At 37.8% G+C, this 14,111-nt stretch overlaps 1 protein-coding gene across 1 annotated transcript in view; it reads left to right on the plus strand.

Moving 5' to 3' along the window:
- LOC133849033 (pneumococcal serine-rich repeat protein) overlaps positions 1 to 14,111 on the plus strand; it is a 62,837-nt gene that overhangs the window by 35,922 nt on the left and 12,804 nt on the right. Inside the window, 3 exon segments of the mRNA XM_062284856.1 lie at positions 9,552 to 9,596; positions 12,274 to 12,409; positions 13,230 to 13,433. Coding sequence (XP_062140840.1) covers positions 9,552 to 9,596; positions 12,274 to 12,409; positions 13,230 to 13,433 — 385 coding nt within the window.

Here is a 14,111-nt window from a genome sequence, read left to right on the forward strand (position 1 = left end):
AATACAATTTTTTAAGTCTTTAATTTCTTTGAAGGACTGCGTATAAAATCGTATAATGCTAAAACTATTTTACTCTTACAACAACTTAGAGCAACTCTTTAGTCTCAATACCCAAAATTAACACAATATAAGCATTCTTTGCAAGTCCCTTAGCAGTTCTTCAAACTCAAATCATAATAACAAAATCTTAAAGAAAAGAAAATCAAGAGTGAAGTCAGATTTAAGGAATTTCTAAAAATGTATTTAAACGTAATCGATTCAAAATCTATAAAAGCTAAATAATTTGGCAGGCATTTTAAATGGCTTGTGAAATATTTAAAAGTTAGTTTATTAGTCTTGACAAAAAAGCGCAAATACGCAACCATTGAAGCATTTTTTGTGTCGTTTTTATGGTATGACATCTTCCGCATATGGGGGCTATAAATACAGCAACACTTTATTCTGCAAGGGTATTAAGTTATAAAGCCGATAAAGAGGATGCTGAACATGAAGTTGAAGAAGACGTAAACGAAGATGGAGACGAAGCTGAAGCTGAGGATAAAGATGAGGATGAGGATGAAGATGAAGATGGAGTTGAAAGCGTTTCGTTTTGTAAAGCGTAATTGAAATGCGTTCGCAATGTACAGTTCACACGACCATAAAGCATAAACATAACCTGTCGTTAAACCCGAGCAATGTATACAATTCATCCACACACACACACAGCATCTTACCCACACTTCAAAACACACACTCACACTCACACACACACACACACACAGTCACACATAAGTACAGCAGTAAGCGCATAATTGATTGCTAAAGGTAAATGTGTAGCATACTTTGTTGGGCTTCGCAGCTGCTTTTGATTTTCTCGTTGCGTTTCGTTTCGTTTCGTTTTGATTTCGTTTCATTTCGTATCGTTTCGTTTCGTTTGTCGATTACTCGTTTCATTTCCCACGCAGCGTATTGTTGTCGCATATACAAGTATGTATCAAGCATATATATATTATATATATATTCATAGTCAATTATATATATGCGTATTGAATCCGTAATATTTGTATACATTGTGATTTCCTTTTTTTGTATTTTGGTTTTTGCTTTGTTTTTTTTGTCGTCCTCGTCCTCGTCGTCGTCGTCGTCGCTGTCGCCGTTGTCGTCGCATCGTTTGTATGCATTTTCCCCCTACTTCGAACACAATCCAAATCCAAATATGTGTGTGCACGAAAAGAGCAATCACAAATGTGTCATAAACAAGTCGAGTCAACAGCAATTAGCGACCCATTATGCTGTCAACAGTCGCTGTTCGCTGTTCGCTGTTCGATTCAACTACAAGGATTATGCTACAAATAATTAGGCAAAGGCCAAAAGCATAATAGTAATAAGTTTCTATTCAAAGGTAATTAGCTCAGGTTGTGGTTGCGGTTGGGTTTGGGGTTGGGGGCGAGAGAGAAATCTAACAAAAGACTTTAACGAAATGTAATCCAATTAAATTAAGAATAAGATGTTAATTTGTACAAATCAATACAATAACAATAATTCATTTGGCTTTTGCTATTTAAATTAGTTAATTTACAACAGAGAGTCGAATTTTAAATGATAATGAACATGTTTTGGAGCAGCAAGCATTAGATTGAACTAATTGAAGTTGTCTAATCAGTTCATAGTCAAATTAGTTAAAGCAAAGTTGAGACAAAGTTTTAATGAGCGAGGCAAATGCAGCCGAGATTCGAGATTCGAGATACCAGATATTCCGATTCGGATTCAGACCCAAGAGAGAGAATGTGCTCAAATATATATAGTATATATAGTATAGTCTAGTTTGTGTGTTGTGTGTCTCTAATTTGTGGTGACAAAAGGATAATTTAGCTCTAACGACAATTAGCCGAGCATTGTGTGTTGTGTGTGCGTTGTTTTGTTATGTGTTGAGAGTTTGTTGTTTCGCCGCTGCGTTCATTAATTAGCTAAACTTCCAGAGAGAGATCCTCTTATGGGCGAACTCACAACTCGCAGCTGGCAACTGGAAACTTGCGACTCGTGTCCATAGAGACCAGTTGTGGAGCAGTTAGGACGAGTGCTCGACATGGATTTGTCCTCGCCAGCATTTTGGTGGCAATTGTGGCCAGCTTTACGAGCTTCTGCTGCGGAAATGTACTCGCTCTCTCTCTCTCTCTTTCTATCGTTATCTCTCACTCTTTCGCTCTCGAAATCCGCATCCAAAATGGGTTTAGTTAACTGAATTATGACCACGCAATGTGGGCCAACATTGAGTGTGTGCTTGTTGCATAGCAACAATGCTTCTGTGTTTTATTTTTTTGGATTATTGCTTGATTGGGTTAAGCACTTTTCTTTCTACTCGTATATATTTGTTTTGTTTTTACTTATTTTTTTTTGTTATTGTTATTTTTGTTTTCCGTTTTGCGGAGGGTTCAGGGTTATTGCAGCGATACGTGTGTGCACACTAATCCCAAGTCTAAACAAATGAAATACGACACATACCGAAGCGGTGAATACCCTTGTAGACAGTGAAAGGATCAAAATTGAAGCAAGTGAGAAAACAATAGGCGGCTTTTTAACTGATTCAACTTGAACGTAATTAAATAAAAGCTTATTAAATCTCCTAAAAAAAAGTGTAACAAAAAGAGGTTTGAATAGAATTGAAAAGTATTTAGGAATAAATTTCATATAACAAATATTAAATACAGATAATAAAATAAAAATATTTGTATTTTGTCGTTGCCAGTTTCGCGAAACTTTATCCAATTTATTGTTGTCGCTTTCAAATCGCATTTAAATGCAAATCAATTTGGCATTTTTATTATTGTCAAACTCAAACTCAATTGCCACACTGAATACTGAATACTGAATACAATCATGATTCATTGGCATTTGAATACTTATTTGTCGGCACTTAACAATGCAATTAACATTGTGTTTATTTTGAAACTAATTATGCTCGGACCTCACTTCAAATTGTGTTTTATCAAAGTCAAGGCAACACGCGGCCTTTTAAAACTGACCTTAGTGCTATAAATACGAACGTATTGATTTGCCTGAAATAACAAGCAAACAAAAGCTACAATAAAAAGTTGAAGAATAATTCATGTTATGGATATAACTATATTATATAGTAGAGGCTGATTCTGTTTATAGGCGGAGCTGACACAATATATGGAGAGTTTCATTGTAATGTCTTAAAATAGAGAACGAATGAAATTAATGACATTGATGTAAAGTTATTCTAACCGATAAAGCACATTATTTTCACATTTCGACAACTTAAACTAGTGAGAATTAATTAGAAAAAGAAACTAATTATGAAGGATGATTTTAGAATATATATTAATAGTATCATTTTATAGAATTTATAGTTTTCCATTAAGGAACTAAATTATGGTTTTTTAAGAAAATTGAGTATAAGGAAGAGCGTCAAACTAATGTAATGCCGATAACTGCACAAGAAATTTTGCACTTATCTGCAATGTTAAGTTTAACCAACTATTTTTTAACATTATATGTTTGTATATCATACAATTAACTAAAGTTTGTTCATTAAAAATATGTTATCAAATGCATTGATTGTGGATTTAGCTGCAAATCCTTTATAATTGATGTGAGTAAAAGCCAAGTTTGCAATAAAATAATGTGTGCATTTATATGCAAAGCACATAAGTTAATATTTAGAGCTATATTAAAAATGTTGCACTTATCTTAATCGTGCAGTTATCGGCATTTTACTGTGCAAATTCTTTTTATACAATCATTGATGTGAGTAAGAGTCTAGTTTGCTATAAAACAAAGTGTGCATTTATGTGCAAATCACTTATATTAACAATTTGAATTAAATTCGAAATAATGCACTTATCTTATTTGTGCAGTTTTCGGCATTTTACTGTATTCTCCATGAAATGAAATTAAAAATTGAACAGAGCAGAAACCACACAGCAGTCAGAAAAGCTGCTTAATTGAACTTGAGTAATCCAAATCTGATTAACTAGAGCAATGCAAGGGTATATCCGACTATCCAGATACTCTGACCCACTCTCTCTCTCTCTCGAGCTCGAACTCGAACTTCGTTTGATTAGCTTTCGTGTATTTCGGGATGTATTCAACATGTATTGTATATGTATGTGTGTATATATTGTTTTATGTATTGGTATTGGAAATGGAAATGGAATGAAGGTCGGCCAACTCATCGCTGACCAGTGGTCAGAGCAGCAACTGCAACTGCAACTGCAACACAAATGCGAGTAGTTTAAGATTGTACACAGAGAGGGATAGACTTATATTAACACCAACGTCGTCGACGCAGCATCAGCATCAGCATCAACATCTAAAGCCGAGACAGCAACTGCAACATCTGCTGCACGACAGACAACAATTCAAATCGAATTATGAGGAGACACCGCAACAGCAACAGCAACACCAACACCAACAACAACCACATCAACATCAACAGCAGCATGCCACACGACAGCGACGCCAGGTGCGATTGCATGTGAATAGTCCGTCCTCGGATTGCAGCTCAGTGGGGGGTGGCATGGGGCAAGGGCTGGGACTGGGACTGGGACTGGGGTTGGGACATGGAAGGCTGATGAATTCGGCGAGCTGCACGCAGGTGAAAACGCTCTCCTCCTTCATCAGCGAGCATCCCGAGGAGCTTCTGAGCATTGCCAGCAGCCATAGTCATCAAAGTCAGACGAACAATGGGCACGGCGAGAACAATGGGAACACCTGCAATGCCAATAAGAATGCCAAAGATGGGGATGGATACGAAGATGGAGACGGAGATGGAGACGGGGATGGCAATGGGAACAACAATCAGACAACCAAGTGGAAGAGCCTCAGAGCTGTGATGGCGTATTACTGTTCGTTGCGACGCATTAAGAGGAACGGTGCTTTTACAGTTATACAGTGTACACATCCAGCTAATCTAATCTACAATCTTAAACTTAAACTAAAGCTCAATTCAATTCAATTCAATTCAATTCAATTCAATTCAATTACTAACTAATTCAATTAAAGCAAACAACTGTCTATCTAACGTTATGATTGCTAATCGTGTACTACTACTACTACTACTACTACTCTCTTGCATTCAATATATGTATATGTGTGTGTATGTGTGTGTGCGTGTGTGTGTAATAAATAATGTAACTCCCCTAACTCCAACCCCTCACTTAAGTACCACTCCCGCTTCCAAGTCGTACTCGATTCCTTGATAAATATAACAACTAACCCGTTTTCTTTAATTGCCAACTTAAAAATCTACTAACCCGTAAGCAATAACAAACAGTTTGTAGTCTGTGTACTCTCTCTCTCTCTCTCTCTCTCTCTCTCTCTTTCTCTCTCTCTCTACCTATCTCTCCAACTATCTCTCTCCTCTCCTCAGCTACTCAGCTGTACGTGTTATCCACTTTTATGTATATGCCACACATAAAAATACTTGTGACCGTGTCTATCAATTGATGTGTAAATCGAATGCATCTCTCTCACTCCCTCATACACACTCTTGTGCTTTCTCTCTGACTCTATCTCTGTTCCACACACTCAGTCAATGGTACTGCTACCTTGCTCACTCATGCTGCAGCGTAGGCTGTATTTCTTTTGTACTCACTCTAGTTACAGGGTGTTTGCACAGGGTGTCTTGGGCAGCCGCCAGGTGTCGCTATCTTCTCATCTTTGCGCGTTTTATTTCAATTTCGGCAAGAGGGCAACTTATAAAACTTTTGCCAAAGTGCAATTGCATCCACACATCCATACACACACACACACACACACACACACACACACACACAAACACACTCACGCGCACAAACTGTGAGAAGCAATGAAAAATCTCAGGCAAACAGCAAAAGTTAAAGTGGCATGTGAGAGAATCGATATGTTTAAGTTGTGACCGCCCTTTTTGCTGCTCTGCTGCATTCTAGGCGAACTTTTGACACAAATACACTTACACTCACTCGCACACACACAGACACACACACACACATGGACATGTTGAAGTGTGCGTGCGCCTATGCATATGCTACTATAGTTTGGCATTGTGCATGCCAAATGAGAAATTGCCTTCTGAATGACAACTTACAAAGAATTTGAATTTAGAAAATTGCAAATTTATGTAGACCCCAAAAACAGCACAGCAGCACCAGCCTAGCAAATGGTGCGGTGATGGGGAGGATGTCGCTGAAGGAGGTGACCTAGAAATGCACTGCACTCGACCTCTCCCCCCTCTACAGCTAACTATTTCTATGCATTTATGCAGTGTCAACTTTGCCAAGTGCCAAAAGAGCAAAGCAACACATGCATATGCAGCACTATCACTATCCCGCTCACTCTTGCGCTCATTCGCTGCCTAGGCGGTTAGTTGGAGAGGGGAACGGCGGGAGTGTTAGGTAGAAGCACTCGTAATTCAGTTACAAGTATCTTCAGCCCTGCAGCAATCGACATTCATTGTTCGATCTGCTGCCGCCGCATTGCCAATGTGTGCCCAATGTGTTTTAATTCAGTGTCACTTGAATTGCCAGTTATCCACACACATCCACACACATCTTGGCTGGCATTTGTTGCATTTGCGTCATTGTGTCACACACACACACACACAATGTGTGTGAGTGGGGCAAGAAGAGTCTGTCTATCAAGTCCTGCCCCCAAAAATAGCAACATGTTTGATCGCATGTCAAGAACTTTATTTCCTTTAGCCGGCGCCATCTAGCGGCGTCTTTAGCATATTAGCCAGCAGGCCTGGCCTGGTCTGCACTTGGCGCCAGTTTAGCTTTTATGCATGCATATCATTCAATGTGCGACAATGGGGCATCTTTGAACCTATGGAGAGTACTCGGCTTATTTTGATTATTGCCAACTAGTTGAATTTATTTTTACATTCACTTTGTTGCTTTGCAACTGATCGCTGACAGGTGCAGCCTAGCGATTGGCGCTTTGCGTAGCACGCCATCTATTGTCAAAGGAAGTGCTAAATACTAAACAAAATACTAGGATACTGGCAATCGATATCGATAAACGATAAGCTAAATTTGCAAATTGCAATTACGAAGTCAAGTGAACGTTATGGAAATTAAAGTAGTTGTCTGCAGTTGCATTACAAATGGAATTGTGAAATTTGTGCATTAATTAGTGCTGTGCTGCAAGCTCTTAAAGTGATCCTAATGTGATGGGCAAGTAAAGTGCTTCTCTAACATTAACTACTTGTGTTAATATGTGTTTATGCAAGCATATGATTGTGTGCATGTGTTAATGTGCGAATGTGTGCGCGCGTGTGTGTGTGTGTGTGTTTGTGAAGACGTTTGTCTGGCAATTGTTGTTTTTGGAGATTGAGCCTTTGGCATGGACTTTGGACTTTGGAGCTGGGCCAGGGCAATTAAGAGTTGAGCAGCTGGTCAGAATGGTGGCCAAATGACTGGACAGAGTTGTCGAGTGCACACACACACACACACACACACACACACACACAGTTAACTCAGAATTGGAGTCGAGTGGAAGTCAAGTAATAGATTGAAATGATGAGGAAGAAGAAGAAAGGCGGCTGGCTGGGGCACTTGCAACACGCTGTTCCACATTTCCCGTTTTGTGTGGCGGCGCGTGGGGAGGGCGAAATTTGTGTGGTCATGTTGGCGTGACAGTTGCAAAGCGATGTGGCAACCAAATTACCAATGGCCGTCCATGCAACCCGATGGGGCACAGCTGTGTCTGCATGTCTGTGCGCGTGTGTGTGTGTGTGTTTGTGTTTGTGCTTGCGTGTGTGTGTGTGTGTGTGATGCGGTGTCGAGGCGTTAATTGAAATCTGAAGCTTAGGAGCAGCCGTAGCCATGGCCACAGGCAAAGCTTAAACCGACATCATGCAGCCATTAAACAATTTGTATGTGTTTGTTCTCTACGCATGCATGGATGTGTGTGTGCGTGTGTGTGTGTGTGTGTGTGTGTGTCGATGATTTGTGGTGCAATAAAAAATGGTATTTAATAGGTGGAGCAAGAACCGCAAAGCTTAAAACTCGCTCGGCTTTTGTGTTAAAGCCATACAAACTAACAAGCTCATTTTCAATTTATAACAAATCGAAAGAACTCAACTGTATGCATGTGTGTATGTGTGTATGTGAGTATGTCTGTGTGAGCGTAATCTTATCGTACAGCAAGCCTTTTTTACGCTTCATGGCACGCAGCCCGCATGTGGCCCAAAAAAATGAAAGCAAAAAAAAATAAAATAAAAGGCCAAAAGCCAAGTCAACGAGCTGACCGTTAAATGAATTGCCAGACGCTCTCTTCAGCCCTCTCGCTCTCTCTCTCTCTCTCTTTCCCTCTCTTTCTGCCTGTCTCTCTCACTCTGTGGTAGCTCCATTGTGATAGCCAGAGCAGCACGATGAAAGGAAATGCGTGAAAATGGTCCCTTGAGCAATGCGTGCAGCAGCAAAATGAGCGCAAAACCAAAAGTCAAAAAGCAACTTGGAGTCGTATCTGCTCCGAAAAAGGAAACGATTGAATATTGCAGACAGGCAGGCAACTCGAACTTCAGCTCGAAGGACAATTCCGATTCCGTAATTCGAACCGTGTTGAAATTTAACAAACAAACCAAAAACAAAAAAAAAATAAACAGCTGAGAAAACAATCTGATTTCCACTTTTATTTCAAGCTCGATTATCGCACTTAACTGCGTGTTGTTGTCATTCAACTCGCAGCTTGATTTCTGAAATTAACAGTTTATCATTTCATTCCATTGAAGTTCAAATTCCTCGACGACCATTTAACTCGTTGACTTTGTTCTTTGGCCTACGCTTTAAAGTTTAAACAATCAATTTCGGTCAATTAAACAATTCTATTGCAACTAAATATTTCAAACTGGGGCATCAATGTGTGCTCATGAATGAGTTGTTATCACACTTTGTTTATACATATATACAAATTCAACATAATAAACACATAAATACAGGCATGCAATGTGAACATGATTAAGATATGAAATAAACATAAATAACAAATACCAAAGTCAAATAATACACATGCCTGAAACTGAATGTTAAATAAATATACTCGTATAATAAAATAAACGATTGCATCCATTTGCAAGAATTTCCTTAAATAATCAATTATTAATTACTGAATATGTCGAGTGACTTAAAGGGTTCAGAAATGCCTCATTCAATGCGTCAAGAAATATGAAAGCAGCTTGCAGAATAGGCTTTTCTCTATCGCTCGTCAACTTTCACTCTTTCTCTTCTCTTCTTCTTCTGTATGTGTCTCTGTCTCGGTCTATTGTTACATCTGACTATCTCTCTCTCTGTCTTTACACTCTCATTCCGTCCTCCATCTCTGCGTTAGAACAAACTCTTTCTCTCTCTCTCTCTATGTCTCTCTCATTCTCTCTGTCTCTGTTTCTACTATATATGTTATACTTACTCGCAAATTAAGCAAATGACCCAAAACAATAACAATAATAATTACAACAACAAACAAACTAGAACTAACAATAATAATAACAACAAACAACAAACAAAAATGATGCTTACAAAATGAAGACAAAAGAAATAAAAGCAATTCAAATTCAAAAACTCGTTTAGGAAATCGCGTATCGGAGATGGAGCTTCAGATCCAGATTCCGATTGGTAAGTCTCTTGCGTTCTTTCACATTTTTGGTTCAACTTTTTACTCTCTGCACACACACACATACACTTACACATTTACACACACAGATACACAGACACAGCTACGCTTATTGATTATGTTGCAAAAATTCATTTGGATAATGATAATGATAATGATGATGATGATAAATGATTTTGCTGTTGATGATATTGATAATGATAATGATGATGATTGAGCTGCATCTAATTGGCATGCGTGCGCTTCTTTTTCAATTGCGTTGGGCCACGAAGAAACCCGAAAAAAAAACAAACAAGCACAGACAAAACGAACAAACACAATACACTCACAGTTTTTGTATAGTATAAACTTTAGCTTAGACAGGGTCAACAGCGAGCCAAACCCTAATCACACACACTCTCACACACACACACTCACACACACACACTCACACACACACACACCTATATAAGAACACGAGTAGTTGCCATTTCCAAATGCTTCTTAATGCAACCCCCAGTTGAGCATTTGGCAATCTACACACACACACACACACACATATACATTCGCACACTCACATCACACGTGTAAAAATAACATGCCACGCCTAGTTTTTGTTTCTGTTTTGATTTCGTGTTTATTTTTGTTTTGTTCTCTTGATTTTTTTCTTACTTTTAGCTAGCCGCATTGCAAGCTGCGTTCTTCTTTTGTACCACATGACGTATGCGTTATATTTGGTAGCGTGAAGCAAGCAAAAATACAAATACTACAAAAAAAAAACAAAACAAAAATACCAAGCAAATGCTGTAAATAGTACGCAAATATTTTTTTGGAAAATATAATAACAATTGTTGTACTTTGCTTGCCATAAAATATCGAAATATCGAATAAATTCCAAAGCAAATAAAATTAAATCAAAAATAATCGAAAAACAACAAAAGAATAAACACCAAATTACTCATCAAATACGTTTTGTAAATACTATAAATGAAAATAAATGCAAACATAAAGCACACATAAATCGTAAAGCAAACCATGTATATATAATACGAAAAAATTGACTATATTGCATATACATACATACTATATAGATAACGTTAAATCACAATATCGTAATCGTACTATGTATCATTCGTAGAAAGGCAGTTCGGCTTTGACTTGCAAATTGAGCCACCAAACAACAAGTAAAATCAACCCAACAACAAAAGCAGCAACTACAAATTATTTAAATGCTTAAACTCCTCTCATGCGCTTCCAAGTTTCCAAGATTCCTAGTTTCCAAATTACCAGTTTCCACAGATCCCTCCCGCATTCCATTTTCATATGCTTGTCTAGTTGCACGCACAATTAATACCCTCTATCATTTGAGCCCCTCTGTTGATATTTTCCCCCACTTTTATGTCTAGTACAGCAGCGTGACTTCAAGCCGATTACGCTTGACTGCATTCCATTTATGACTCTATCATTTTGTTGTGTGTTCTTTTTTGTGCCCCGTTTACTTTGATTTAACTATCGAAATTTCCGTCTGCATTCTCAGACAAATGCTTCCATAAGTAATGCCATTACAACCATACTATATACCATATTAAACTATACTGACTATCCCGAAACTGAAACCGAAACTGAAACGGAAACTGCTTTGAAATTCAATTTTCCGCCCTCTTGCATTTCATTTTCATGTGTACGTGATTTTTGTTGTTCCTTTTTCGCATTTCGTTTCGCTGTTTATTCGTTTTTTTCTTTTCTATTTGGGTTCTCCCGAATTCCCTCGCTTCCATTGCATGGCTAAATGTATTATTAACAAACTTTAGGCTTAAGCTAATTAAATAACTATAATATTAACCAACTCTCTCTATAAATAGAATTCACTAACTTTAATTAGTACAAACTAAATATACAACAGGACACCATTTTGCATGCTTGATGGACGTTAGATGTTGTCGTTGAAATGTAGATGGATGTATGCCGAGGAAGAGGAAAGAGAGAACAGAGAAGACAATTCCCCAGAGAAACCGTCGCTGTCAGTTGTCTCGCCATCAAGACGTCTTCCTTCTCCTTCCTCTTCCTTGGGCAGCAAGTCCAAAGAAACCTTACCACCTGATTTCCCCACTCTCTACTATATACTTACATATATGTTTTTAGTGCGTGCTTTTCTAAGTGTCTGTAACCGTTACGTTACCCGTTTACCCGTTACCCGTTGCCCGTGTTGCCCGTTACCCGTTAGCGTTGCCATATCGTTGCGTGACATTTAAGTGCGTTTACGTTACGGGTTTTTGGGTTTAGCGTTAAATGAATGTTTATTGCTCCTACCACGCATTGCGTAAGTGTTTCGTGTTGCGTAAGTTATAACCTTAACCTTATAGCAAATAATTGAGCACAGTCCACAGCACCCACTTAGACTTAGCCCTAGACCTAGACATAGTCATAGACATAGAATTAGACACACGTAGTTCCAATATTGAACAGTATGCGCACGCTTGCATTACTCTTGCCTCTTAATCTATCTGTCCTCTTCTGTCTTAAATTTTCAATTTCTATAGCTGTCTCTAGAGATTTCTTCCCGTAGTACTTGCTTGATGTTTTCAGTTCTAACCCGCAGTAGCTCTCAATATGTAGTTGTAGTCTAGTTTAAAGCAACAGTCTCTAAAACCAAACTCTTGTGAAGACTTGTGATCATTGAACATGGTTATCCTCGTACAGGACACGGTCGAACCAACGCTGGATGAAACTGCGCACCACCGTTCAGATATCATCGGCCATACAGAAGAAACCACCGCTCAAGCGCGAAGACTCATTCCTGAAGCGTTTCTCAACCAGACAGATACCCGAGACACAGGTAAGTAGTTGAGAAGAGAAATAAGGGAAATTATAAATAATAATAAGAAATAAAATAAAACTGAATGAATTGGAATCAAATGGAATGAAGTGGGACGAAATGGAATGAAGGGGAATGGAAAGGAATGAAGTGGAGTGATATGGAATAAAGTGGAATGAAATAAAATAAAGTGGAATGAAATGGAATAAAGTCGAATGAAAAGGAATGAAATTGAATGAAATGGAATAAAGTGGGATGAAATAGAATAAAGTGGAATGAAATAAAATAAAGTGGAATGAAATCGAATAAAGTCGAATGAAAAGGAATGAAATTGAATGAAATGGAAAAAAGTGGAATGAAATGGAAAAAAGTGGAATGAAATAGAATAAAGTGGAATGAAATAGAATAAAGTAGAATGAAATAGAATAGAGTGGAATGAAATGGAAAAAAGTGGAATTAAATGGAATAAAGTGGAATGAAATAGAATAAAGTGGAATGAAATAAAATAAAGTGGAATGAACTAGAATAAAGTAGAATGAAACAGAATAAAGTGGAATGAAATGGAAAAAAGTGGAATGAAATAGAATAAAGTGAAATGTAAAGGAATAAAATTGAATGAAAATAAATGAATTTAAATGAACTAGAAAGAAATGAAATAATGTAGAATGGAATGGAATAAAGTGGAATAAAATGGAGTGAAATGGAACAAAGTGGAATGAAATGAAATAAAATAGAATGGAATAAAATGAAATAAACAGAATAAAAATAAAAAATGATTTAAAACAAAAAGATTAATTGACTGAAACTAATATTAAATCAATTACAATGCTCTCTGTTGCAGGAAACTGTTGAAGACACGGGTTCAGAAAGTGCCTCTGGCGACGTCGACAAAACAGTTAAACGTAGACGGCGCTATCTGCAGAAACGACGCTCCGTTGTTAATCCAGATGAAAATTTTTACTTCTATTGGTTAATGATGTTAACTATATGTGTTCTATATAATCTATGGACCCTTATTGTGAGGCAGAGCTTTCCTGAACTGCAGGTGAGTTAATCTCCCAATCTTCCAATCTCCCAATCTTACCATCTCCCCCATCTAAACAAAGGTCAAAGAAATGCACACATAAAAAATGAAAACGCTAACCAAAACCCATCCCTTACTTTGTTCGCACTTTTTGTGTTTGTTGTCACCCCTCCTGGTTCTGGGAGAGAAAGAAAACACCTTTTGTCATAATGCTCGAAGTTTTTGTAATGCGAGTTGACTTGGCTGCCATCGTAATAATGCCTAACAACCATAAATTTTTGCTCAAACAATGAAGTTTATTATGTATTTGAGTCGACTCTCTGTGGCATGAAGTTTGCCCAAGGCAGCCTCAACTTGTGTGTTGACAAGTGGCGAGGAGTGTTTAGACTAGCGAAGCACGTAGAGAAAATCTTAAAAAAAAAATACATAAAAACAAAACAATTTGCTAAACGGGAATAGCCTTAAAGATTGATTTGAATTATAGTTAAAGATATTATTTGATTATATTATTAGGATTACATTACATAGCATGCAAATATTACAGGGTATTTAACTGGTCGCTCATGTTGCAGCTTCGGCTGCTTAGCTTACCTTTTTTCTGGCCTTTGCCTCGTAATGACTCAATTAAAAGACACGCAGCCATCTCATAAGCTAAATGGTCGTTTGGACGGTTGGTCGGTTGGTCGCTTGAATTGCTGG

This window comes from Drosophila sulfurigaster, chromosome X (assembly GCF_023558435.1).
Source record: "Drosophila sulfurigaster albostrigata strain 15112-1811.04 chromosome X, ASM2355843v2, whole genome shotgun sequence".
In the NCBI taxonomy this organism is placed as follows: domain Eukaryota; kingdom Metazoa; phylum Arthropoda; class Insecta; order Diptera; family Drosophilidae; genus Drosophila; species Drosophila sulfurigaster.